Source organism: Crinia signifera, chromosome 19 (genome assembly GCF_055691185.1).
Source record: "Crinia signifera chromosome 19, ASM5569118v1, whole genome shotgun sequence".
In the NCBI taxonomy this organism is placed as follows: Eukaryota; Metazoa; Chordata; class Amphibia; order Anura; family Myobatrachidae; genus Crinia; species Crinia signifera.
This window is the reverse complement of record NC_139226.1, coordinates 88,945,959-88,970,695: the sequence shown is the minus strand read 5'-3', so window position 1 is coordinate 88,970,695 and position 24,737 is coordinate 88,945,959. Positions and strand designations below refer to the sequence as shown.

At 47.2% G+C, this 24,737-nt stretch overlaps 1 protein-coding gene across 4 annotated transcripts in view; it reads left to right on the top strand.

Annotated features, from left to right (window-relative positions):
* LOC146042715 (opioid-binding protein/cell adhesion molecule homolog) overlaps nt 1-24,737 on the top strand; it is a 503,537-nt gene that overhangs the window by 421,742 nt on the left and 57,058 nt on the right. For all 4 annotated transcript variants that reach the window (XM_083162896.1, XM_083162895.1, XM_083162894.1 and 1 more), the window contains one exon: nt 21,906-22,138. In XM_083162896.1, coding sequence (XP_083019022.1) covers nt 21,906-22,138 — 233 coding nt within the window. The remainder of the gene's footprint in view (nt 1-21,905; nt 22,139-24,737) is intronic.

Genomic DNA, 24,737 nt, shown 5'->3' with positions numbered 1-24,737 from the left:
TGGAGTTGATCTCCGATAGAGTGGCAAGTGCAGCGAGCCACCGAGCCCGAAGCGTGGCGAGGGAACGCGTATTACTTTACATGTATTCCGCGTCCGCTCGCCACACTTCGGGGACGCTTCGGGCTCACTATGTAAAATCAACTCCACGCCGACGTGGATAGTGGGGGTATGAAAAGGTCGGGGGACGCGTACCACCGCCGCTCGCCACCCTTCGGGTTCGCGTTGATATGGGGGTGGCGTTGGGGTGCTTTTAACATTGTAAGCACCCATTACGGTGCTTATACAATTAATAATCTTATAGGGGGGCCATTTAACATTGAAAACACCCATTATGGTGCTTATACAATTTAAAATCGTATACCATTGTATATAGCATACAATGCGATGGTATACGATTTTAAATTGTATAACATCGGGTGCCATCGCGTCGCATACCATTGTAAGGCTTATGGTATACAATGCGATTGGCGCCATGCTAGGAAACCGGCATTTGTATTAGTAGGTATGTACTAGAAGGATCCCGTTTCCATCAGTGACAGTTGCCGGACGGACAGGTGAGGACCAGGCCTGCACAAGCTCTGTACACAGCAATTTCTCTAGAGCAGCGTTTTGCAGATACTTTGAGAGTCAAATATACATGAAGGTCAAATTAACTAATTATATAATTTAAGCACCCTGCAATTTTTTAAACCTCATGCAGTTCCTCTTATCTGCCTCTGTCACTCTCTGCTGAGGTGTTTTTAGTACAGTCTGATCTGTATCTCAGTACAGACCAGACTGTACTAGAAGCACCAAAGCAGACAGCCACACCCCAGGTAGAAAAGAGGAACAGGTTTTGGAAGGGGCGGGTAGCTAAAATGAATATTGCTTAAACCTTTTGATGACATTATGTGGGCACAGTAAGGGGGTCAAAGGGCAAGCAGGTGATGTCACTGGCAATGTGGCTCATTATGACATCAAACTTACCATCAAGAGAGTTGCAGATGGTGGCTACAGATATACATTAACCCCTTCCTAAAATAGGTCCCTTTACTAAGTTATTCTGGTAACCCCATTCTGAGAAGGGGTATGGATCATTAGGTCAACAAGCATTAGGTCGTCACCACTAGGTCAACATGTCTTAAGTTCGACGTGGGTAAGGTCGACAGCAAAAAAGTCAAACTTTTTTTTTTTACCCGAATGTTGACACAGTCAACATAAACACTAACACATACCACCGCGTCCCCTCGCAAGGCTGGCCATGCTTCAGGCACAGTGCCTCCCACCACACCCTAGTGGATGGTAGGGCCTGAAATACCGCATGTCGGCTCAAAAAACAGTAAAAAAAAACCACATGTCGACCTAACCCTGTCAACGTAAAGTCATGTCGACCTAGTGGTGACGATCTAATGCTTGTCTACCTACTTGGTGGTGATCCAATGACCGTATCCCCTCAGTAGTGATGTCACCGTAGCACCTCAGCTTTGGTGGCTGTATAACAAGCACAGTAGGACTTTACTCGCTCACATCAGAATTTGGGATTTCACAACAAGCTCACTGCGAGAAGAGTTACTTCCCAGTGTGGCTCTTCATGCGTTCCGGAACCACAAGCCCCAACATTCCCTGGCAGCAGACTGCCAACAGTATCTGTGCTTTAAATCATTCTCCATTATTGTATTCAGCGGTGGTCCATGGGTGAGCTAGCCCTTACCTTGCTTCTGATTCACCTCTGTCTCTGTGAGATGGGGGCGGAGCAAAGCTGCTGACTTCACTACTCTCCCACTGCTCTGTCTGAATTGGAGTGGGCGGGGCTTGATGATGCTTTGGTCATTACTGTCAAATGGTAGATTCCAAGGATAAAATTTTTTATTCTAAAACCTTAAAGTACCATGATGACAGGTTTCCGTAGCCTATAACATAGTCACGGCCCATGTATCTGGAGAGCCCTAGGGGTTAATCCTGCATGTTACGTGATGGAATGTGATAAAGCACATGGGAGGCTCTCTTCCTTGGGTCCTGGTCTCCTGATTCTCCAGTCATTACTGTTCTCCATAGGGGGCCTGGCACATCATTTTGTTTCTGCGCTGTTTCCATGAAATCAGGCAATAATTGGCTGTGTCTGTCCCTGCAATGTGACTCTATCCCGCCGTCCAGCTGTTCTGCAGATAATTAATACAACAACAGACCTGATTTAGAAGTCTTTTCTCCTCCAGACAAAAGTCCATCTGTGTATAGGATGTGCTCATTCTTTTAGCCACACTGTTAAGCCAGGCATTAACCTGTCATGTTCCATAGTATTGTGTGTGAGGCATTCTGGTTTTCATATGGGCAGTATTCCACTGTGTTCAAGCTTAGACTGGTCCCACCATTACATAAAGCCCTATCCTCCAATCCTGTACTGCAGGGATGATTTGGGATCACACTCACGGTTATACTGTACAATAATAGCACATGGGATGATTCAGGATCACATTCAATGTTATACCGTACAATACTAGCACATGGGATGATTCAGGATCACATTCAATGTTATACCGTACAAAACTAGCACATGGGATGATTCAGGATCAAATTGTGTTATGCTGTAAAATACTGGCACATGGGAAGATTCAGGAACACATCCGGTGCTATACTGTACAATACCGGCATATAGGAAGATTGAAGACACGCTAAGAGTTACTGTACAATACTAGCACATGGGAAGGTATAGGATCACATGCAATGTTATACTGTACAATATTAGCACACAGGATGATTCAGGATCAAATTGTGTTATGCTGTACAATACTAGGACATGGGAAGATTCAAGATCACATTCAGTGTTACTGTACAATACTGGCACATGGGAAGACAGGGCATGCTCAGTGTTACTGTACAATACCGGCACATGGGAAGACTGAGGACATGCTCAGTGTTACTGTACAGTACCGGCACATGGGAAGACTGAGGACACGCTCAGTGCTACTGTACAATACTAGCACATGGGAAGATTCAGGATCACATTCGGTGTTACTGTACAATACCGGCACATGGGAAGACAGGGCATGCTCAGTGTTACTGTACAATACCGGCACATGGGAAGACTGAGGACATGCTAAGTGTTACTGTACAGTACCAGCACATGGGAAGACTGAGGACATGCTCAGTGTTACTGTACAGTACCAGCACATGGGAAGACTGAGGACACGCTCAGGGTTACTGTACAGTACTGGCACATGGGAAGCCTGAGTGCACATTCAATGTTACACTGCACAATACTAGCACATGGAAAGATTGAGAACACGCTCAGGGTTACTGTACAATACTGGCACATGGGAAGACTGAGGACACGCTCATTGTTACTATACAGTACTGGCACATAAGAAGACTGAGGACACACTCAGGGTTACTGTACAGTACTGGCACATGGGAAGCCTGAGCGCATGTTCAGTGTTACACTGTACAATACTAGCACATGGAAAGATTGAGGACACGCTCAGTGTTACTATACAGTACCGGCACATGGTAAGACTGAGAACACGCTCAGGGTTACTGTACAATACTGGCACATGGGAAGACTGAGGACATGCTCAGGGTTACTGTACAATACTGGCACATGGGAAGACTGAGGGCACATTCAGTGTTATACTGTACAATACTAGCACATGGAAAGACTGAGGGCACGCTCAGTGTTACTATACAGTACCGGCACATGGGAAGACTGAGGACACGCTCAGGGTTACTGTACAGTACTGGCACATGGGAAGCCTGAGTGCACATTCAATGTTACACTGCACAATACTAGCACATGGAAAGATTGAGAACACGCTCAGGGTTACTGTACAATACTGGCACATGGGAAGACTGAGGACACGCTCATTGTTACTATACAGTACTGGCACATAAGAAGACTGAGGACACACTCAGGGTTACTGTACAGTACTGGCACATGGGAAGCCTGAGGGCATGTTCAGTGTTACACTGTACAATACTAGTACATGGGAAGACTGAGGGCACATTCAGTGTTATACTGTACAATACTAGCACATGGAAAGATTGAGGGCACGCTCAGTGTTACTATACAGTACCAGCACATGGGAAGACTGAGGACACACTCAGTGTTGCTGTACAATACTAGGAGATCGGAGGAGTTAGGGACATAGACAATATTATTAGTGACAGCAGTGTTATACCGCTTCTATTATTTATTTCTATCCTTCATGATTACAAAACAAGCATTGTCATGTGGATGTAATTACGAGATAAGTGTGACCTGTAGTCATAGGTAGAACCGGCATGATCTCCAGCTGTCCTTGTCCTGACATCTACTGACAATCTGGCTGCATCATTAAAGATGAAGAATTCCTAACAGCTCATTTTGCAGCATAATAAATGTGATTGTGTCAGGGTAAGATGTCAGCTGGAAGTGGTTGTGGCACTGCGCCATCACCACAATATATTTCTTGTGTAGGGTAACATGCATTTCATTTTCCATGCATCATTGGTAATTTCACATATGTTGGGTGCAAGTCTTGGTATAGCGTCTCGTTTGTATGCATGGACCACTGCATAGTACTACTGCTCTTGTAAACGGCAATTCGCTGAAAAGTTGCACAATGGCACAAGCACAGCATTATTCTGCATAGATGTGATGTGTTGGAGGCTGACAGCAGCAATCACTCAGCTACATGCTGATTGGTCTGATTGCCGCAGCCGTGTTCATTGCGATTTCCCTCAGCTCGGCCTGAGGTTATACAATATCTTCCCAGCCTGTAGGATTTAGATGTGGTTGTAGGGAGCACCGCTGCTGAGTACATGGAAGCAGGGGAGGATTGATCAACCGGCTCACCAGGAAGATTCCAGGTGGTCTGATGTATATCTGAGGCCTGTTTAGTTTGTGGACATGTGGCAGCACCCCCGCGGTCAGCCCACTGCACTCATTACACTGTATTGTCCTCATTCATTCTGTTGTTCCATCTCTGCAGTACAGTAACAGTGTCACCCAGTGATCCTGTCATTGCTACACATCATGTTACAGATTGCGCTGCCCCAAGCGATAGAATCGCCAACCGCTGCCTCGCATCAGCCGACGGAAGTCGGAACACGTGCCCTGTTCCGACTGAGCCCTCCGCCACCCACTGCCGGTCCCATGCACCCCCTAAAGCGGAGACGGACAGGGAAGCCGCTCCCTGCCACCTTGCTGATGGGGACGTGCAAGCGTGTGAGACACTCGTGCATCCCCGTGATATGGAGCTCCTGTCCGCCAGCCTGTGCCAGCTCAGGACATATGGCAGGCTGGTTGACAGGTGCTCCATCTGCATACTGGTGCTGCCCATGTCGAGCCACTTCACATTGTCCAGGGTCAATTTCAGTTCCCAATCCGCCCCTGCTTGGAAGCAGCAGTGATGCACAGATATGGTAATACAGCAGGAGGCATCTGGTACAAGTAGATCCAGCACTGTGTTCTGGAACGCAGAATCAGATCACTTGTGTCTCCATTGAATCGCAGAAGATGGCCGCCGCAGATTCTTCCAAGAGGTCAAGAAATCTCTGTTGGAAGACTGAGAACTTTACACTCCCACAAAATGGAGGCCATTGCTACACCTCTAAAAGGCTGCAGACTGTCAATCACTTGAGGTACAGTAGGTAGCCGCTCTTCCTCCGACGATGCGGGTTGTGGACCGTACATGCGCAACAGGATTGGAATCAGGGTCTCATAACTGACATTGTCATTTTTCTCTGATAGACAGTTGTTCTAAAATCCATCCTAATTTAGAATCCAATGGATCCTTAAAATATGCTATAATAAGGGCATATGGGATTAAATCTAGACCCCGTAATGATGATGTCCCGCTAATTACTATGTCATCATTACTCTGGGGGCTCCGGGTGGAAGCCCTGTTTTTCTGAAAGGATTTAGATCCCTTTCATCAGCAATTAGCGCATGCGTGAGGCTTACAGTACGTCCCCACCTTTGTATTATGGTATGACAGGTGGAATCCAGTGCAGTCTGCCCGGCTGAGCTGGACCCCATGAACACGTCAAACCAATATCATCCTCGATAAGCTGTCCATATAGAGATCTCTATCCCCATACACACTAGCAAGATAGCAGCAATATTGGCAGTGCTGCTGGGCACACGGGATAGTGCATACATGCTGAATAATATCTTTCAGTGATGTCATCGAGACTGCATGCAATCACTGCGGATATAGTCAGATTGAGCTGCATGCACAGACGACAGGGGTGTTAACGATGCACAGGAGCTACTGTATATGCAATAAACTTTTTCCTTTTCTTTTTTAATGATATCACTCTAAATGAGTGACTGTCGACTAAGCCGCAGTCACCTTACAGGGGCACTAATACAAACTGACCCCATTAAGTAGAACGCCACTTCAGAAGAGAACACTTCCCACATAGCACAAGCGTCAGATAGGTAGATGTATACAATGTAGCGTGTTATTCCTCACTCTATATGGAAAATGAATAGTCTCTGGTTTATTAAGTAGCTGTAGAAAAGAGCATTCTCCACAATTGTAAGTGGGGGGAAGGTTGCGGTCATAGTAATTCATTACTGCGCTGACTACATCCATATAACAGCTGCTACGTTTCCTATGATTGAAGGTGCACAAGTGCCCTAATATTGTTAGAATGACTGACGCTATAGATATCAGAGCTTCTATCACACACAGACCACGAGGTATTATATTACTGTGATAATAACAGCCCCAAAGCTCCTGTTTATCTGTCCCACACAGTTTGGTCTCTTATATTCATCCTCCTATTTACAGTACATGGGTGTCACCGTAACCCCTTTGCTGGGGCAGGACAAACCTACCAGGGCAGGTACTGCACCAGTGGTACTACGCCGGTGGTGCACACCTGGACACCATTGGCACGCACCTATTCTATATTAGTGGTATGCCCGGGACAGCTCGCTGCGGCAGCGCAGCTGAGCCCGGAATATTTCCGGGCATACCACCCAAGGGGTTAATGAACTGGGATACGATCATTAGGTGGATCCTATGAAGGTCTACAGGGCTTAGGTTGAAATGGTTAAGGTCGACAATGGGAAGTGAGCCGACTTGTGCTCACAGGCAGTATTTCATACTCTACCATCCACTATGGGATGGTGGGAGAATAAAATACTGTGCTGAGCGCAGCATGACCCATGCGAGGAGACGCGATACACGCGTTGTCGGCTATGTTGACATTCGGGACAAAAAAGAGTGAAAAACTCTTGTCAACCTTTTGACTGTCAACATAATGCTTGTGTCAATCTTGCAGCCCAAGTCTAGTTACTTGGCGTTCAGCTTTAGGCTGTTCTTCGGTGGTTACAATTGGCTTATCTCTTTAAGATGGTCCTATGATCATTTATTATCCACTATGTTGGATTTGTGGAAGCACCACCACTCGCTGCACTAGGAGACATGGAATAATTTTACCATCATACTATCATTCAAGAATATCCCTAAGCTGAAATACCATTGAGAAAAAATTATTTGAGGTGTAACCCCTTAAGAAGTCTCTGTGAGATGAAACGCGTTAGATTTGCTTCTTATATTTGCATCTTCATCAATTGCGACAATTGCCATGGTCAAAAAAAGATTGTCCAAACTTAAGGATTGTCAATATTTATGATTTTATTAATGGACTTTTTTTTTTTATACAGTAAATGTTTCTGGATATACAAAACATGGTACTGTATTTTATTTTAAGAATACAGGTGGATATATCCTGAGTATAAAGATGTTAAGAATTGTTCCATAGGGCGCTTATTCCCTATTGTTGAAGTACGTTTGTTGTGTGGTTCCTAATAGTAGGGAACTAAGCAGTATCAGCAGCCTGCTACCACTGATTTTAAATCTAGTGCAAAACTGGGGGTATTGTGTGTGTGTGTGTGTGTGTGTGCTGTATCTATCTATCTATCTATCTATCTATATATATATATATATATATATATATATATATAAATTTTGCCTTGACCCGCTGAGAGCTTCCCCAGCACTAATCTATTTAATTATTTTCTGATCAATAGCGCGGTGTCTCTCTTGATGAATTTATGTGTAAACCTTGCAGAGTCCTCTCCCGGGGATTTGACAATATATTACAGTCTTTGTATTTACTTACCTGGGGTTTGCTATTAATAACAATATAAGCGTCTCTCTGCAGATCGTCCTGTGAACGTGTCTGAGCCTGGGGCAGGGAGGGAAATAAATGGGATACAGTGGAAGAAGTGTACATGGAGAAGACCGTGTACACATCCGCGTGCAGGGTGGTATACATCTCAGGATGTATGGGGTAATAGTTACTAGTGTGCAGCCCTACTGGCACACTGGTGCCTATCCTCAGCTAACTGGCTTCACAGTACATCCAGTGCTGCTTAGCCCACAGTGGCGCAATCATGTCCGCCATGGCCTTTGCCTACATGAGAGCGCTGCGTTTCTACCCAGTTAGGTGTACATGTGGTTGAACTGAACAGGACTCTGCATGCTCATGCAATAAATGCTCCGCAGACAGTTGCGCCGTCAGCTCTGCATCCGCTCCTGTGTCTGTATGCTATACACATCCAGGAAAGTAATACTATAACCCCCAACAGGCTTTAGAACTGAATGGGAGGATGTTCCGGAGGCACCGACAGAGAAGTTAGATTGGATGGAATATGAACCCAGTAAGCCCTTTGCCATCCCTGTAAGCTAATGGTTATGCAGGAGAAACGTGTTATCTAAGATGTTGAAAGCAGCAGAGAAGTCCAGGAGTATGGAAAAGTACTGTAAGATGAACATTGATCACTATGGTCAGTGTCGTTTCTGTGGAATGTTGGGTGTAGAAACCCAGTAGCAGTGCCAAGAAGGGACTAAGAGGAGGGAAAGTGATATACAGTATAGTAGGTGATCCTACTCCTGTTATTCAAGTAGCTTGGAGACCATGTAGAGCAGTGATTTTCAACCTTTTTACCTTACGGCACACTAAATAAGACTTTAAAATTGCCAAGGCACACCCTAAGAAACACATTGGCCACCACAGGAATAAAAAAACTTATTGGTCCCCACATTAAAAACAATCACACTGGTCCCCACAGGTAACAAAAAATAAAATACATTGGCCCTTTACATGAAAAGAAGAGACCAGTAAATAACATTTGAACTGGTGGTGGCTGTAAATGGGTTTGGTTATCTCTAGATGTGGGGGCACACTTGAGAACAGCTCAAGGCACACTAGTGTGCCACGGCACACTGGTTGAAAAACACTGATGTAGGGCAGTAATTGGAGAGAGGCTTGGTCGATAAGTGATAATGTAGGACTGGTAAGGTGATGGTGTGTATGGTGGGATTGTGAGAGTAGGAAGTAGTACCAGTATGGGAGAGGAGGAAGCTTTGTGGTGGGAATAGGGCTGAAGGGGGGATATTGTGCTGCAAGTTCCCAGACTTTCTTTGGAGGTTGGTGGCTATGGGCTGGTAAGGAGGAAAGGAAGAGCGCAAAAGTGACACCGCAAGGTGTAACCCCCCTCTTTTCAAGGAGGAAAGGAAGATTGAGCGGGTGGGTACAGTAGGGTGCTGCAGTGCCAGGCATTAGATGATGGCTTGGGAGGCATGCGGTGGTGTGGGTGACCTTTGTATATTTGGTGTGTTCTCGTTGCGGCTTGACTATGGCTGAAGTGAATGTAGAAATTGCAGCCAGATCAAGTCTGGGCATGGTAGATGTTATGGAAATAACAACCTCAGAGAAGATGGTCCAGATGTGCTAAGCTTGGAGAGAGATAAATTACCAGCCTGTCAGCTCCTTACTCCCATTTTACAGGCTGGGGCTGAAAAATTACAGTTAAGAGCTGGTAGTTTATCACTCTCCACTTTATCACTTTTGAAGGCTTGGTATATTTAGCCATATGTTAGATGTATTGGGTAAGGATCTTGTCTATGGCATTGCGTGGGTAGATTGAGGGGTGGGTGAGGTTCTCTCTCCTCTTGTGCCTTTCTTAGAATATATAAACCTCTGCCACCCTGATGATTGCTTCAGTGTCCTGTCCCCTGATGCAACTATCCATATTTACCATGTACTTGTCCTAAACTGTCTTGTACTGTAATTTGATATGTGTTTTTGTTCCTAATTATGCTTTGTAAAGCGCTGCGGAATTTGTGTGCGCTATATAAGAAACTGTTAATAAATAAATAATAAATAAGGCTGAGGGAAAGGAGATTGTGGCAGACTTTGACTAAGTCCTCTGGGGGAGACCAATAGGAGTTTGGAAACGCTTGAATCACCTTGTAGAACACTGGAGTGGAATTTAGAATACACATTTAATAAAATTTAGTTAATTAAAATATATCATCTTCAAAAAGATGCACATTGCTATCAAGACCTGGCATAAGGAAATTCACACAGCATAGATTTACAGCATCGCAAGAACTCACTGGTACATTCACATCTATAGCTGGCAATAACATAAAGTGTCATATTAAATCCTCATGTTTGTTGTCTGCTAATTAGGACTGTAGTTTTACCCCAGAACACGACAGCAAAATTAGACTTGTCGCTGTATTATTGCTACCCCTGCTGCAACGTACGTCGTACAGAATTAGACAACAGAATGCCCCCTTGGTGAAATTAATGGAAAAGCAGCCTTGTATAGATGTACAGAAGCCTCAATGCCTCTGTTAGATGAGGCACCAGCACCGATGGACCTCATTTTGTGGTTAAGCACCAGTACCAACAAAGACCTTCACCATGATCATTGGTCAACTCTGCTGTGGAAACTGTTCAAGCTGAAATCTAAGCGATTGATGGTAAAAGCGTTAAACTCAACGCGTTTCTCCACAGTCACTTGGGTTTCGTGTTCGATATAAAGGAGGGTCTCCGATATAAAGGAGGGGCTCCGAAACACTGCCATCTGTTGGCAGCCACTGAAACTCCATCTACTAGCTTTGGAAGAATTTGCATCAAGCGGGCTTACTGGTATATTATATTATGCCTCAGCCTCCCAGCACCCAATCGTATTCCATTGTTACAATGAACCACACTTAACCCCCCACACTTCCACCTGCTCTCTGCCCCTATTGTCATCAGAAATGCACAGAGTGGAACCAATAACGCAATAGGATGTGTTTGTTGGAGGCTGCTAATGGCCCAGTACCGCTCCAAATAATTACACAGATCTACCTGAGCATTTACTAAGGAGCCAATGTAACACCCCCACCACCTACATGGAGAGGAGAACTTGTTTTTCCGAGCAGCGGGTGGTGGGCAAGGAAAGCAGGGCCCAGGGAAGCAGCCATAAACTGCACTGTCCATCTACCATTGCTTGGCAGGACCGCACTGTGGCCACGGTACAGGCTGAGCAACGCTACACTTCAGAGGGAGCAGCTGCAGGAGCGGCATATTGTAGAAGATTGGATCCTCGCTCAGCTGCTGATTGAGATCTGTGTTCACTTAGAGAAAGGATTTGCAAGTACTAGCACTGCAGCTGAAGGGTGATTTGCTGAGTTATGACCTCCTAATAGGCTCCCTGTGCCCAGTACCCACTGCCCTTCCCTCTAAATCTTCTTTCTCATTTCTGCGGAGCAGATGGCGAGCGTCGGGGACCATCTTGCAGCAGCAATTTTCCGGCTAGTTTCATCAGCCTCTACCCCATTTCCCATCTACTTGTGCTTCTGCAACAACAGCAGTGTGCAGGCGGAATAAGCCGGTCTGGGCAGCGCTCTGCTGATATGTGACTGGCGCAGCAGACAGGACAAGGACAGAACTTGTCCGGATTTCTGGGCATTGGCACACTAGCTGTGGTCGGCATCCCGGCACTTGTTAAATAACGGTATTTCCCTTCTGGAAGAAATGTTGCAGGATAACTGTGAAAGATCACTGGATTCCTCTGCGATTACAGTGCGCGGTTGTTAGGCCATAAAGTTATTTAACTAGTGACGACCAGGAGCTGCAAATAAGCTCCTGCACCGTGGTCTGTCGGAGAAGGCTCCCCCAATTCCATGCCCAAGAGAGATTTCCCCAGATGTGATAGGGTTGTGCGTAGTTTGTGCAGTAACCTTCCTGTGTCTTTGCCTGTGCACCGTACTGTATAGGATGCTGCATTTCTAGCTGCGTGCATTCCTGTAAGGATGTGATTAGCCTGGGTACAGAGTACCGGTGCTGGCGCAAGATGTGCACGGCCAGCCCATGTGTTTAAATACAAGCTCATTAAGATAAAGTAAGAAAGCAAACCGTTCCCAATATTGGCAAAACGCATCCAATTTTAAAGGACCCCTCAAGGGCACCGCAGCTTTCTTAGACAATTTCTTGTTTTTTCCTTAGAGATAAACGATCATGTGTAACGTGGCTTAATTTGTCATCATTTCTCCCTGCAGATCAGCCGCCTCATTCATCTGACTGCTCATACAGTACGTGTGAGCTGTTTGTGGGGGGGGCTGTGCTCACACTTGGCGGCTCCTACGTGTAAACTGTCTGTTAGGGGGGCTGTGCTCATATTCACTGGCTTCTATTGTAAGCTGTCTGTAGGGGGGCTGTGCTCACAATCATTGGCTCTTAGGTGTGAGCTGTCTGTAGGGGGAGCTGTGCTCACACTCACCAGTTCCTACATGTAAGCTATCTGTAGGGGGGCTGTGCTCATACTCGCCGTCTCCTATGCATAAGCCATCTGTAGGAGGGGGCTGTGCTCACACTCACCAACTTCTATATGTGAGCTGTCTGTAGGGGGTGTGTGCTCACACTTACCAGCTCCTATGTGTAAGCTGTCTGTAGAGGGGGGCTGTGCTCACATTCAATGGCTTTTATGTGTAAGTGGTCTGTAGAGGGGGGCGCTGTGCTCATACTCGTCGGTTCCTATGCATAAGCCATCTGTAGGGGGGGATGTGCTTACACTCACTAGCTCCTATATGTAAGCTGTCTGTAGGAGGGAGAGCCATGCTCGCACTCACCATTTCCTATGTGTAAGCTGTCTGTAGAGGGGGCCTGTGCTCACATTCAATGAATTTTATGTGTAAGTGGCCTGTAGAGGGGGGGGGGGGGGGGGGTGGCTGTGCTCACACTCACCGGCTCCCATATTTAAGTGGTCTGTAGAGGGGGCTGTGCTCACACTCACCGGCTCCCATATTTAAGTGGTCTGTAGAGGGGGCTGTGCTCACACTCACTGGCTCCCATGTGTAAGTGGTCTGTAGAGGGGGCCTGTACTCGCACTCACCGGCTCCTATGTGTGTTTCCTCTGTATTGGGGGGGGGGGGGGTTCTCGCACACTCCGGCTCCTAGGTCTAAGCCATCTGTAGGTGGGGGTTGCTCGCACTCTCCATACAGGTTGGAGAAACAGAATGGGGTTCGGACCGAGCAGTGCACAGATGGGGCCCGCTCCGGGGACAGTGGAAGGTGGGGAGTTTGACTGGGGCGGTACACCTAATGCAGGTATCCTAAGGCGAGCGCAGGGAGGACAGAAATCTTCCATGGAGCAGAAAGGCAAAAACTCCAGCGTAAAGGAAAGCTCTACCAGAGGGCCTTACAGGATGGAGCAACGGAACCGGGGTGGGACAGAGCAGTTCACAGATGGGGCTGAGCAAGACAGGATAGAGGGGAGGGGCGTACAGGATGGAGCAACAGAATGGGGTTTGGACCGAGCAGTGCACAGATGGGGCAGAGCAAGACAGGACAGAGTGAAGGGCCGTACAGGATGGAGAAACAAAATGGGGTTCGGACCGAGCAGTGCACAGATGGGGCCCGCTCCGGGGACAGTGGGGCGGTACACCTTTCAAACCGTAATGCAGGTGTCCTAAGGCGAGCGCAGGGAGGACAGAAACCTTCCATGGAGCAGAAGGGCAAAAGCTCCAGCGTAAAGGAAAGCTCTACCAGAGAGACGTACAGGATGGAGCAACGGAACCGGGGTTAGACAGAGCAGTGGACAGATGGGGCGGAGCGAGACAGGACAGAGGGGAGGGCCGTACAGGATGGAGACACGGAATGGGGTGAGACAGAGCAGTGCAAAGATATGGCGGAGCAAGACAGGACAGAGGGAAGGCCGTACGGGGTGGGGCAACAGAACCGGAGTGGAACAGAGCAGTTCACAGATGGGGCGGAGCAAGACAGGACAGAGTGGAGGGCCGTACATGATGGAGCAACAGTACGGAGGTTAAGGTGCCCATACACGTACCAATTATCCAGTACTTTTTGTGCTAAAATAGCATCGTTGTGCATGGGATGCGATGCTATTTTAGCACAAAAAGTACCAGGTAATTGGTACGTGTATGGGCACCTTTAGACAGAGCAGTGCACAAGTGGTTTTACAAGTGGTCCCATGTAAGTGGCCCCGCAAATGTAAAAAAAATAAATAAATACATGTAGCCATAGAGATCATTGTGCCTTATAGCCAATGCACGGAAATGACATTGGTGATCCCACATGAATGTATACAATATATCTTCAAGACAGAATGTAACAGCTACATAATAGGGGAGATTGCTAGACTTTGCAGGGAGATCTCTGCTGTTCAGGGAATCTCCCTAACAATCGGGGAGAGTTGTCAGGCATGGATGATAGCACTTTCCATGTAGGGAGGATGAATAGCAGAAGAGTCCAGGTATAAGTGTAAGGGCAGCAGGGAGAATTAGCAGATGCAGTTTACGCGTATACACACGGGCACACCGGAGGCTTTACCCATCCTGTAGGTACTGTACAAGGACAGGCATTGACAGTGCGCTGTCCTGTTCCCCCTAATTACGCCACCAGCATCTCCCACGCAGACAGCACAGTATAATGCTAAAGTGATTGGAAATTGAGAGGTGATTAATAACATTATGTGTGCTGTTGGCAGAATCTGGGAAGTACATTATCCCCAGCAGATGTGATACCGCTATAGCTGTACAGTGAGAGACAAGGGAATCTGGCTGGCTTCCCAGGGATCTCACCGTCCCCTCCACAACCTGTAGCCATCATCCCTCCGATTGTAGCAGCAACCCCCCTCCCCCGTTCTTAATAAAATTAGCATTTTGGCGCATGTATAGCGTGTAATTCAGCAGCATTGTACATGTTTGACAGTGCCCAGGACGATGTCACACTGGTTTCAGCAGCTTTCATGATAATAAAGAGATGTCACACATGTTGTCTTCCCTGCATCCTGTACAGATGTGTGCTCACAGACTATTGCTGCAGTAGCACTGGGCAGCTCCTCTCAGAGCTCCAGGTCCTGTACAGATGTGTGATCACAGACTATTGCTGCAGTAGCACCAGGCAGCCTCTCTCAGAGCTCCAGGTCCTGTACAGATGTGTGATCACAGACTATTGCTGCAGTAGCACCAGGCAGCCTCTCTCAGAGCTCCAGGTTCTGTGCAGATGTGTGCTCACAGACTATTGCTGCAGTAGCACCAGGCAGCCTATCTCAGAGCTCCAGGTCCTGTACAGATGTGTGCTCACAGGCTATTGCTGCAGTAGCACCAGGCAGTCTCTCTCAGAGCTCCAGGTCCTGTGCAGATGTGTGCTCACAGACTATTGCTGCAGTAGCACCGGGCATCTCCTCTCAACGCTCCAGGTCCTGTACATATGTGTCCTCACAGACTATGGCTGCAGTAGCACCAGGCAGCCTCTCTCAGAGCTCCAGGTCCTGTACAGATGTGTGATCACAGACTATTGCTGCAGTAGCACCAGGCAGCCTCTCTCAGAGCTTCAGGTCCTGTACAGATGTGTGATCACAGACTATACTGCAGTAGCACCAGGCAGCCTCTCTCAGAGCTCCAGGTCCTGTACAGATGTGTGCTCACACACTATTGCTGCAGTAGCACCAGTCAGCCTGTCTCAACGCTCCAGGTCCTGTGCAGATGTGTGACCAGACTATGCTGCAGTAGCACCAGGCAGCCTCTCTCAGAGCTCCAGGTCCTGTGCAGATGTGTGCTCACAGACTATTGCTGCAGTAGCACCAGGCAGCCTCTCTCAGAGCTCCAGGTCCTGTGCAGATGTGTGCTCACAGACTATGATGCAGTAGCACCAGGCAGCCTCTCTCAGAGCTCCAGGTCATGTACAGATGTGTGCTCACAGACTATTGCTGCAGTAGCACCAGGCAGCCTCTCTCAGAGCTCCAGGTCCTGTACAGATGTGTGCTCACAGACTATTGCTGCAGTAGCACCAGGCAGCCTCTCTCAGAGCTCCAGGTCCTGTACAGATGTGTGATCACAGACTATTGCTGCAGTAGCACCAGGCAGCCTCTCTCAGAGCTCCAGGTCCTGTGCGATCACAGACTATTGCTGCAGTAGCACCAGGCAGTCTGTCTCAACGCTCCAGGTCCTGTACAGATGTGTGATCACAGACTATTGCTGCAATAGCACCAGGCAGCCTCTCTCAGAGCTCCAGGTCCTGTACAGATGTGTGCTCACAGACTATTGCTGCAGTAGCACCAGGCAGCCTCTCTCAGAGCTCCAGGTCCTGTGCAGATGTGTGCTCACAGACTATTGCTGCAGTAGCACCAGGCAGCCTATCTCAGAGCTCCAGGTCCTGTGCAGATGTGTGCTCACAGACTATTGCTGCAGAACCGCCAGGCTGACCCACCAAGTAAACAAAACTGATTAGCAGCACAACATCGATTAATCTGATACTCGACACTTGTATATCTGTGAGTGAATGACTCCATACTGTACATATGAAGGGCTACAATGCAACAGACGCAGAAGTGTTTTGGATACTGTCCTAAATATGTGTGTGTGGACAATCTGTAGGGGAGGAGGGGGAAGTAATATCATGTGTGGTATGTGGTTAATATGTGGTAAATGGTATGTTAGGTGCAGGGACTGAATCATTCGATGGTTGCCGACCATCGAATGTTTTGGAACGTACAGCATAACTAAGACACTCTCAGGTGCCTTCGTTCAGTGCAGGAACAGGACAGGCAGCTGACATCCGGTGATGTCAGCTGCCCATCCCCGGCAGCTGCGGCACTGCCTGATTTCCATGGGAACACCCAGCGTTTTTATGGGAACACCCATGAAATGCTGGGCATTGCCATTGGCGTGTCCCCTCGCCCCAGAGAGGCTGGCCCCATGTCCCCGATGGTGGGTGCGAACTAGCAGTTCAACGTGCCCTCTCACACCCAGTGTATGCACATGCGCACACAGGAAACATTGGTTCCCCATCCAAATGCGTGGGGGACCGAGCAGATTACAATAAGGCCCAATAGGTCCGTATAACTGTTTCTGCCATATAATGGTCGGTGAGTCAGTTGTACTTAAATCATACTGATGCCGATTAGGTCGATAATAAATAGTCTCGTTCCACCACAAAAGGTAAACAGGCACAACACCGACATGTACAAGAGATCGACACAAGGATAATTAAGGTACGCAATGGCCGACTCATGCCAAGGTCAAAATGGGGCTTTTGGTGCCAGTTTGTAGTTTTGATAACATGGCCTCCTAATTAGCGTACCCAGTACCCTGGCACGGCTGACCATGCTTTAGGCATGGGTCCAAACGAAGTCCACGTGTGCCAAGTATGAAAAAAAACACGCCAACCTTGTCATGTTGACCTTCTGCTTGTGTTGACATTTTAATTGTGTGAACCTTCTTAATGTCGACCATCCGGATCTCATAATAACTTATAACAGCTACATTGGAACATCAGGGTCACACTAACCAGTGTGGATTTAGTGGTCCCTTAATCCATCGTTATATTTATATATATGTTCCTGGTCTCCGGGACTGACCTTATGTGTGCTTGTCTATCTTCCCATTACATCCGATCAATGATGCATTTCAAAGTCCTTTACCTGTTTACTTTGCTGTACAGACACATGGCATTACACTGAGGCTTATGGGTAATCTCGTATCTGTAATATAAATGTTGCAGCTTTCCTGCCTTTGCCATCGATGTCAAAATTACAACTGGCCATCGATGTTGCATAACTATGCAATGGATGACCATCAATGTTTTTACATAATGATGGTCATCCATTGTCTTTGACTGTGGGCCAATAAGAATACGAGGACGGGGCTTCACGAGTGTCCTGGGTGGAGCTATGCTCTGTGTCCCAGGAAAAAACTAAACTATTCGTTTAAGCTTGACATTGATGGTGGGAAACCATCTGGTTCTCCCCCATTGATGTCAAAACTATTTGACACCGGACATCAATGGTCGATGGACATCCCTACACTGTGGTTCTGACCCACGCTTGTGTCCGCTCCCAGTCATACAGCGCAGGTGACGGCTTTCTTTACAGATAAATACATGTTGTTCACAGTATAACAGGATATGTGTCCTTCCAATCACACGCATTCATTTCTCGTTCCACGTCTGATAAGTTGTCGCTGAATGGAGTCAGCGCGGTGTCAGCACAATCGATACTGGTGCTTGGAGAGGCTGGTTTCACATGCTGCAAAGGTGTTACAGCCATTCCGCGTCCCGTCACTGTGTCTGCTACTAATAGACACTGAGCAGTGGGCTCCAAAGTGTCCTTTATAGTCTTTGCAAAGCACAATATCTGCCAATACAACTCTGATACAGTCAGGACTAGGAAAGAATACTCTGTGTAGAGTTACTCCTCCTGCCTGAGGTCATGGGATTCAAGGCCGGTCCTGTAACCGTCAGGTGAGTACAAGCTCTTTGCCCAATTTCGACGCATCGGGCTAAAAGTGACAAATTGCACATGCTTTATCTCAGGTCCGGTGCGCAGTACCAGATTGCAAGTACAGCATTATAGATTTATCGGACCCGCAGCCCATGCTGGAACGGCATGTGACATATCAATGCAAAGAGATTGGGGCAGTACGGATGGTGTAATGGTTAGCATTACTGCCTCACAGCACTGAGGTCCTGGGTTTGATTCCCACCATGGCCCTAACAGTGTGGAGTTTGTATATTCTCCCCATGATTGCGTGGGTTTACGCCGGGTACTCCGGTTTCCTCCCACAATCCCAAAAAATACTGGTAGGCTAAATGGCTACCAACAAAATTGAGCCCAGAATGTCTGTGTGTGCGTGTACATGTGGTAGGGAATATAGAGTGTAAGCTCCACTGAGGCAGGAATTATTGTTGAATGTTCAAATATTCTTTGTAAAACGCTGCGGAATATGTGTGTGCTATATAAAAAGGACTGCATATTATATACATGTGATCGAGCCGCTGAGTCACTTGCCGGAGTATTGTATCGCATGCATCACCTCACACAAGTGTATGTAATGGGACCTTTACAGATAAAGGGGAGATAAACTACCAGCCAATCAACTCCAGTCATTTTTGAAACACAGCCAGTAACATGGCAGTTAGGAGCTGATTGGCTGCTACTTTATCCAAGGCTTAGTATATAGACTACTGTATATACATTATGTACATACAGTACTTTGTATTTTAATGGTTTGTTTTAGACCAAACTGGCACCAAACCCAGAAAGTTGGACAAAAATGACGTAATGTGGCACCTCAGTCCTACAGTATATAATGTGTCACCAGAAAGTGGTGGTCGTGCCTCGGGAAACCTCCACCTCCCTCACGGCTGCTCTTGGTTGCAGAGTTATATAGAACGTCATGCAATACACTCATATGCACTATAGGAAAGATGAATACTCCGGTCTGCAGCCTCCAGCAGGCCGGGTTTGTGGCAATACTCAATGAGCCTCACTTACGTTTTGTTAATCCATTCCCATTAGCTGGGATATGTGTTACAGCTGATCGATTCCTACAGTGCGTTAATGAATTTGGAATTAATACCACCTTAATCCTTTCTGGCTTCATTGTAAAGGAGAGTCAGAAAATCCCCAGTGGGTAGCTGTACTCTGAGAATTATGTGATAACAGAAGACCCCCCCCCCCCCCCGACCCCTGGAGCAGCCAATGACCCTTTCATCTTCACCTCTAGTCTATAGAGCAGATTTCTGGGTAACATTTACCTGAAGACATCACCTCTAAGCTCTGGTGAGCACCGGATGAATTTAAATCTTACCAGTCATGGAGAGGGAAGCCATTATTTGAGTGGGGCGCAGGCCTACATCGGGGGATATGTAGAGGCACTGGTGCTGACGATCCAGTCTGACAATGTGAGGGGCCTGGTGCTGACTTTCCTGTCTGACATTGTGAGGGGCCGGGCTGTCAAGGGGGCCTGGTACTGACAATCACCGCTCAAAATTAAAGTACATTGCAGAAGCCGTTAGTATTTTGACAGTATAATATATAGACCAACAAACCACCAATGGCAGCTTAGGGCTATCATTTCAATAGTCTCTACGGTATGTACCGTTATTACATAAACATAAACCCCTCCCCCTAGTTCTGATCCCAGGCATTAGAATGTGATTACTGTTCTGCCCTCTGCGGGTGACCAGAGTACGGAGGGGTCGCGTGGACTTATGTCACACATTGGATCCGCTGGAGGGGGGTGGGGATAACATTGACTTCGCCCGTTGTACCAGATATAACTGTTCCTTTTGTACAGCTTATTATCAGACCTCAGCTGTCCTATATAATGCACTGAAATGATCTGCTCTGAGGAGGATTTACGTTCCATTTATTGAAATGGCAGCAAAGTATTCTCCCTGCCTGGGAAGCGGGTCCGCGGATCACTGAGTAGGAACCGGTGTTCCTTCAATTTTCCTTCCTCTAATTCACTTCTCGCCACTTTGCAAGACCTGCTGCGCCTGAGAGCTAATCCTGGCATGCAGGAGCGAGGACCATTACCAGTTCTAAAGGAGAAAAACATTTGTGCTGTGTAGAGCAAAAGTCACAGACACGCTTCAATATGTGCTATTGAGTGGAGCCTGCCCAGCTATGGACCAGCACTTAGCTGTGTGTAAAGTGCTCTAAATAGAGGTCCTGGTGCTCAGTGGCGGTAGTGTATGGGGAGTGCGCAATGTCTGCACGCAGCACAATAAGCCACTTCCCAGCAGCCACTCTGACAGCATCTCAAAGGGGACAGAGAAGCCCCTATATCACATATGTCAGGAGCCCTGTACGGTATGAGAGGTGTCTAACTGACGTCTAGGGTATCCTATATACAGCATGTATGTATACTGCAGTGTGGTTATGGTATATAGGGTCAATTAATGTGTCTAATTCAGATCTGATCGCAAAGCACTTTTTTCTCAAATGGACAAAACCATGTTGCACTGCAGGTGGGGCAGATGTAACGTGCAGAGAGAGTTAGGCATGGGTGGGATGTGTTCAAACTGAAATCTAATATTCTTTTTACACCAAAATGCTGGGTCACACCTGGGATTTTGGACCTGGGTGCGCCCCAGCATTTGACTACTTTTACATGGTGTCCCTAATTGACATAATGCCAGGCGGTAGACGTCCGCGAAGGCGGGTCCTGGGTGCTTGGAGAAGATGTCAGGAAATTCGCCAGCCTGGACCCCCATGACTCCAACGGACACACAGGGGGCAAGCCCAGCATCTGGGAAAGCTGCGGTGCTTCCCCAGCCTCCATGCGTCCCCAGCCTCCGTCCGTGAGGTGACTGGACGCCACACACAGGCATCCAGCTCCCAGCTGCATAGTTTAGCAGGCAGCAGCAGAGGCTGACCACAGGATGCTGCGGTTAGGAGGTAATTATGTACCATTGGTGAAAACAGGTCCTGGGTGGAATGACACAGGTTACCCGTTTACACTGCCCCTGAACACAGGGCTCACCCATGTTCAACCTGGGTTGGACCCAGGTTATAACCTGGGAATGTGTAAAAGGGGTATTCATTGCAGTGTAAGAGTAAAGCAGCCAATATTTACCCTGCACAGAACCAAAATCTCTCTCTGCACGTTACTTCTGCCCCACCTGCAGTGCAGCATAGTTTTGCCCATTTGAGAAAAAAGGTGCTTAGCGATCATGTCTGAATTCGGCCGTGTATGTCATCACCAAAAAGGCGGCATAGACAAAAGGTCACATGAAAAGTTTGACGTGAGTTTTCCATGTATTTTAATTTTTTTGTGTCAGTTTGTAGATTCATTTGTGCAGTGTGGAAGTGTAATGTCTCTATCCCAATTCTGTCTCCTCTGCAGGTGCACGGTGGATAACAGAGTCACCCGGGTGGCCTGGCTGAACCGCAGCACCATTTTATACACCGGCAACGACAAGTGGTCTATAGACAGTCGGGTGATCCTTATGGCCAACACCAAGAGCCAGTACAGTATCGAGATCCAGAATGTGGACATATATGACGAGGGACCCTACACCTGCTCCGTGCAGACAGACAATCACCCCAAAACCTCCCGTGTACACCTCATTGTACAAGGTAATCACTTATGTGCCTAGGACAAAATCATGCTGCACTGCAGGTGGGGCAGATGTCACATGTGCAGCGAGAGTTAGATTTGGGTGGGGGGTGTTCATACTGAGTACCTACTATATTTTTAACTATGCTTGCTTCCCCAGAATGTTAACGATAACCCCTATCACGTGAACATAGTCATATCTGATATAGTCAGTGGCTCCATGTTTGCTGGGGGTCCCGGTGATGGCACTGAACGATATTGTTCAGTGTTTAACCAGTGGATCTTTTGTTTCTTGGCACCTCCCATATCGCTATTGATCTCAGCGGTGCCGTCTATTGCACAGTTTGGGGCATTACCCTGTATTCAGGAATGTTGCAGATGTTTGGGTATAAATTACAGGCAGTCCATTATATATTGCCTATTCATTTTGTGTTTGACTTTAGATTTCCTAAGGGGGAACATGGTATGGAGCTCATAGGTGCACATTATACAGTTACTGGGCCCATGTTCTAATAATTGGGCGATTGGCCTTTGTTATTGCTTTAGGGCACTAGGTGTATCGATTAGTATTAACCAGTGTTTATTTGTCTGCGCCTCAGTCAGCATTTGCCGCAATGCTGCTCTGGCTCCAGACAGTACGGGTAGTGAAGCCTGCGGTCTGATTGGAAGGCTGTGGTTAGTTGGCGGAGGTCCGTAGGGTCATTTAGATGGACGATGTCACCCGATGGTTACGCAGTTGATCAGATGATGCATCCTAATACCCAGCTGATTGTCACAGACCCTGGCGGTGGTCCTCTTAGTACACAAGACACCTGCTGTGGCTTTGGAATACTTGAGCACATTCCCTACATGCAAACACCCAGAGGCTGCACTATTAGCATCTATCTGTGAATCAGCCCCTCCTCCCTGCACTGTAAATCCTCTTCCGGGTGCAGGGAAGAGAGCCGGCCCGCAGCAGCACCCGGCCAGGTAAGGGAGGGAGGGGAAGCCACTGCACATCGCCGGCCAGCTCTTAACGCAAGTTAGTGTATGCGATAATTATGTCTGCGGTAGCCAGCGATGTGCGGCCGCAGATGTAAGAGAATTCTGCCCTTAATGTGTACAATACATTCCTTCCTATTTACCTAATAACAGTATCGGTTAGGTGCTTCATCCTCACTATGATCATAATTATTCCACCTGATACATGTAATAATAAAGGCCGAGGGCGACACAAAAACACCCCAGTGTGGGGATCTGTGGTAGGCTTCACCCTTCCTGTTCTCCTACTCCGCACCCTCTACCCCAGGATTATTTAATGGTACGTTCCATGAATCTAAATGACAGTACCTGTAGTATAATGGATCCTGCATTGTGGATTTGGAGGTTGCTAAGTCACCTTGGAGTTTCACGATCTATAAAACATTACTTGGCCTGCAGCTGTGTCCTTTATACTATATAAGCAGGATAGATACACATTGCCGTAGTATATGGTATTCTGCTAATATTAATCTACCATGCATGTCTGTGCCAATGGGCACTGGGGAATTATGGAGAATGGTGTGTCCTGTACTAATCAGCTGCACATGTGCCTCACATACTGGGGCTTATTCACACACTGTATGTTAGATCAGGCTCAGACGGCGTCATCATTCTATGGGGGAAATTTACTAAGGCAAATACAGCAAAAAAAATATGTATAGTAAAATACAATTTTTTTTACACGTATTCGTATTTTTGCCATTTACTATGCCAAAAATACAACATTTCGTATTTATGGCACATTCGTATTTGTATATGCCATCGGTAAATACGAATAGGAATCACCATTAAACAGAATGATGATTCCTAATTTACTGAGCGATTGTATTGAAAATACGGTCGCTAATTAGCGGTAAATGGTCGCTAATTCCAAGCCAAATATGCCAGGAAAATACAATTTCCTGGCGTTTTTGGCAGAAGCCTGCACGGATCAGTCACAGCCAGGGGACACTTATTATATAAGTTCCCGCAGCCAAAACATTACCCCCTGACCGGTCAGCCTGGGCAGGGGTCCTGGTGACCCCCCAATGAATGGGTCCCCTCCCCTCCAGAATTACCCTACCCAGGTTAAAGCCTGGGGCTGTCCCCGGTGGCCCTTGAGCGGTGACCAGCGGGCTGATTAAAGTGTGTAAAAGATAGAATGAAACTATTGTATATCGCTGTGGAACTATGAGTCCCAGCAAGCCTCCCCCGCATGCAGGAACTTAGAGAACCACAAGTCTCAGCATGCGGGGCATTCAAGGGCCCGCTGGAACTTGTAGTTCCACAGTAATACAAATAGTTAAATAAACACACAGACACCCAATAAAAATAAAACTTTATTACATACTGAGCCCTTTCATACAGATACTTCCCTATCTTGAGCCCCTAGATAGGTCACCCTCCATCCGTCCATTGTGGTCCTGAAGAAATCCTGTGGAGTACCTGTGGAAGCAAATTATACTTACAAGTCTCCTCCGGCATAGATCTGGTCCTCTTCGTGCCATGTAGGCTCCAGGGGGACTTGGCAAAAAAACAAACCGAGAACGCGAACATGACGTACTGAGTAGGAGCCGCACGCTGTCTTTGTTTACATTGTGCGGCTCCGCCCACCAATTA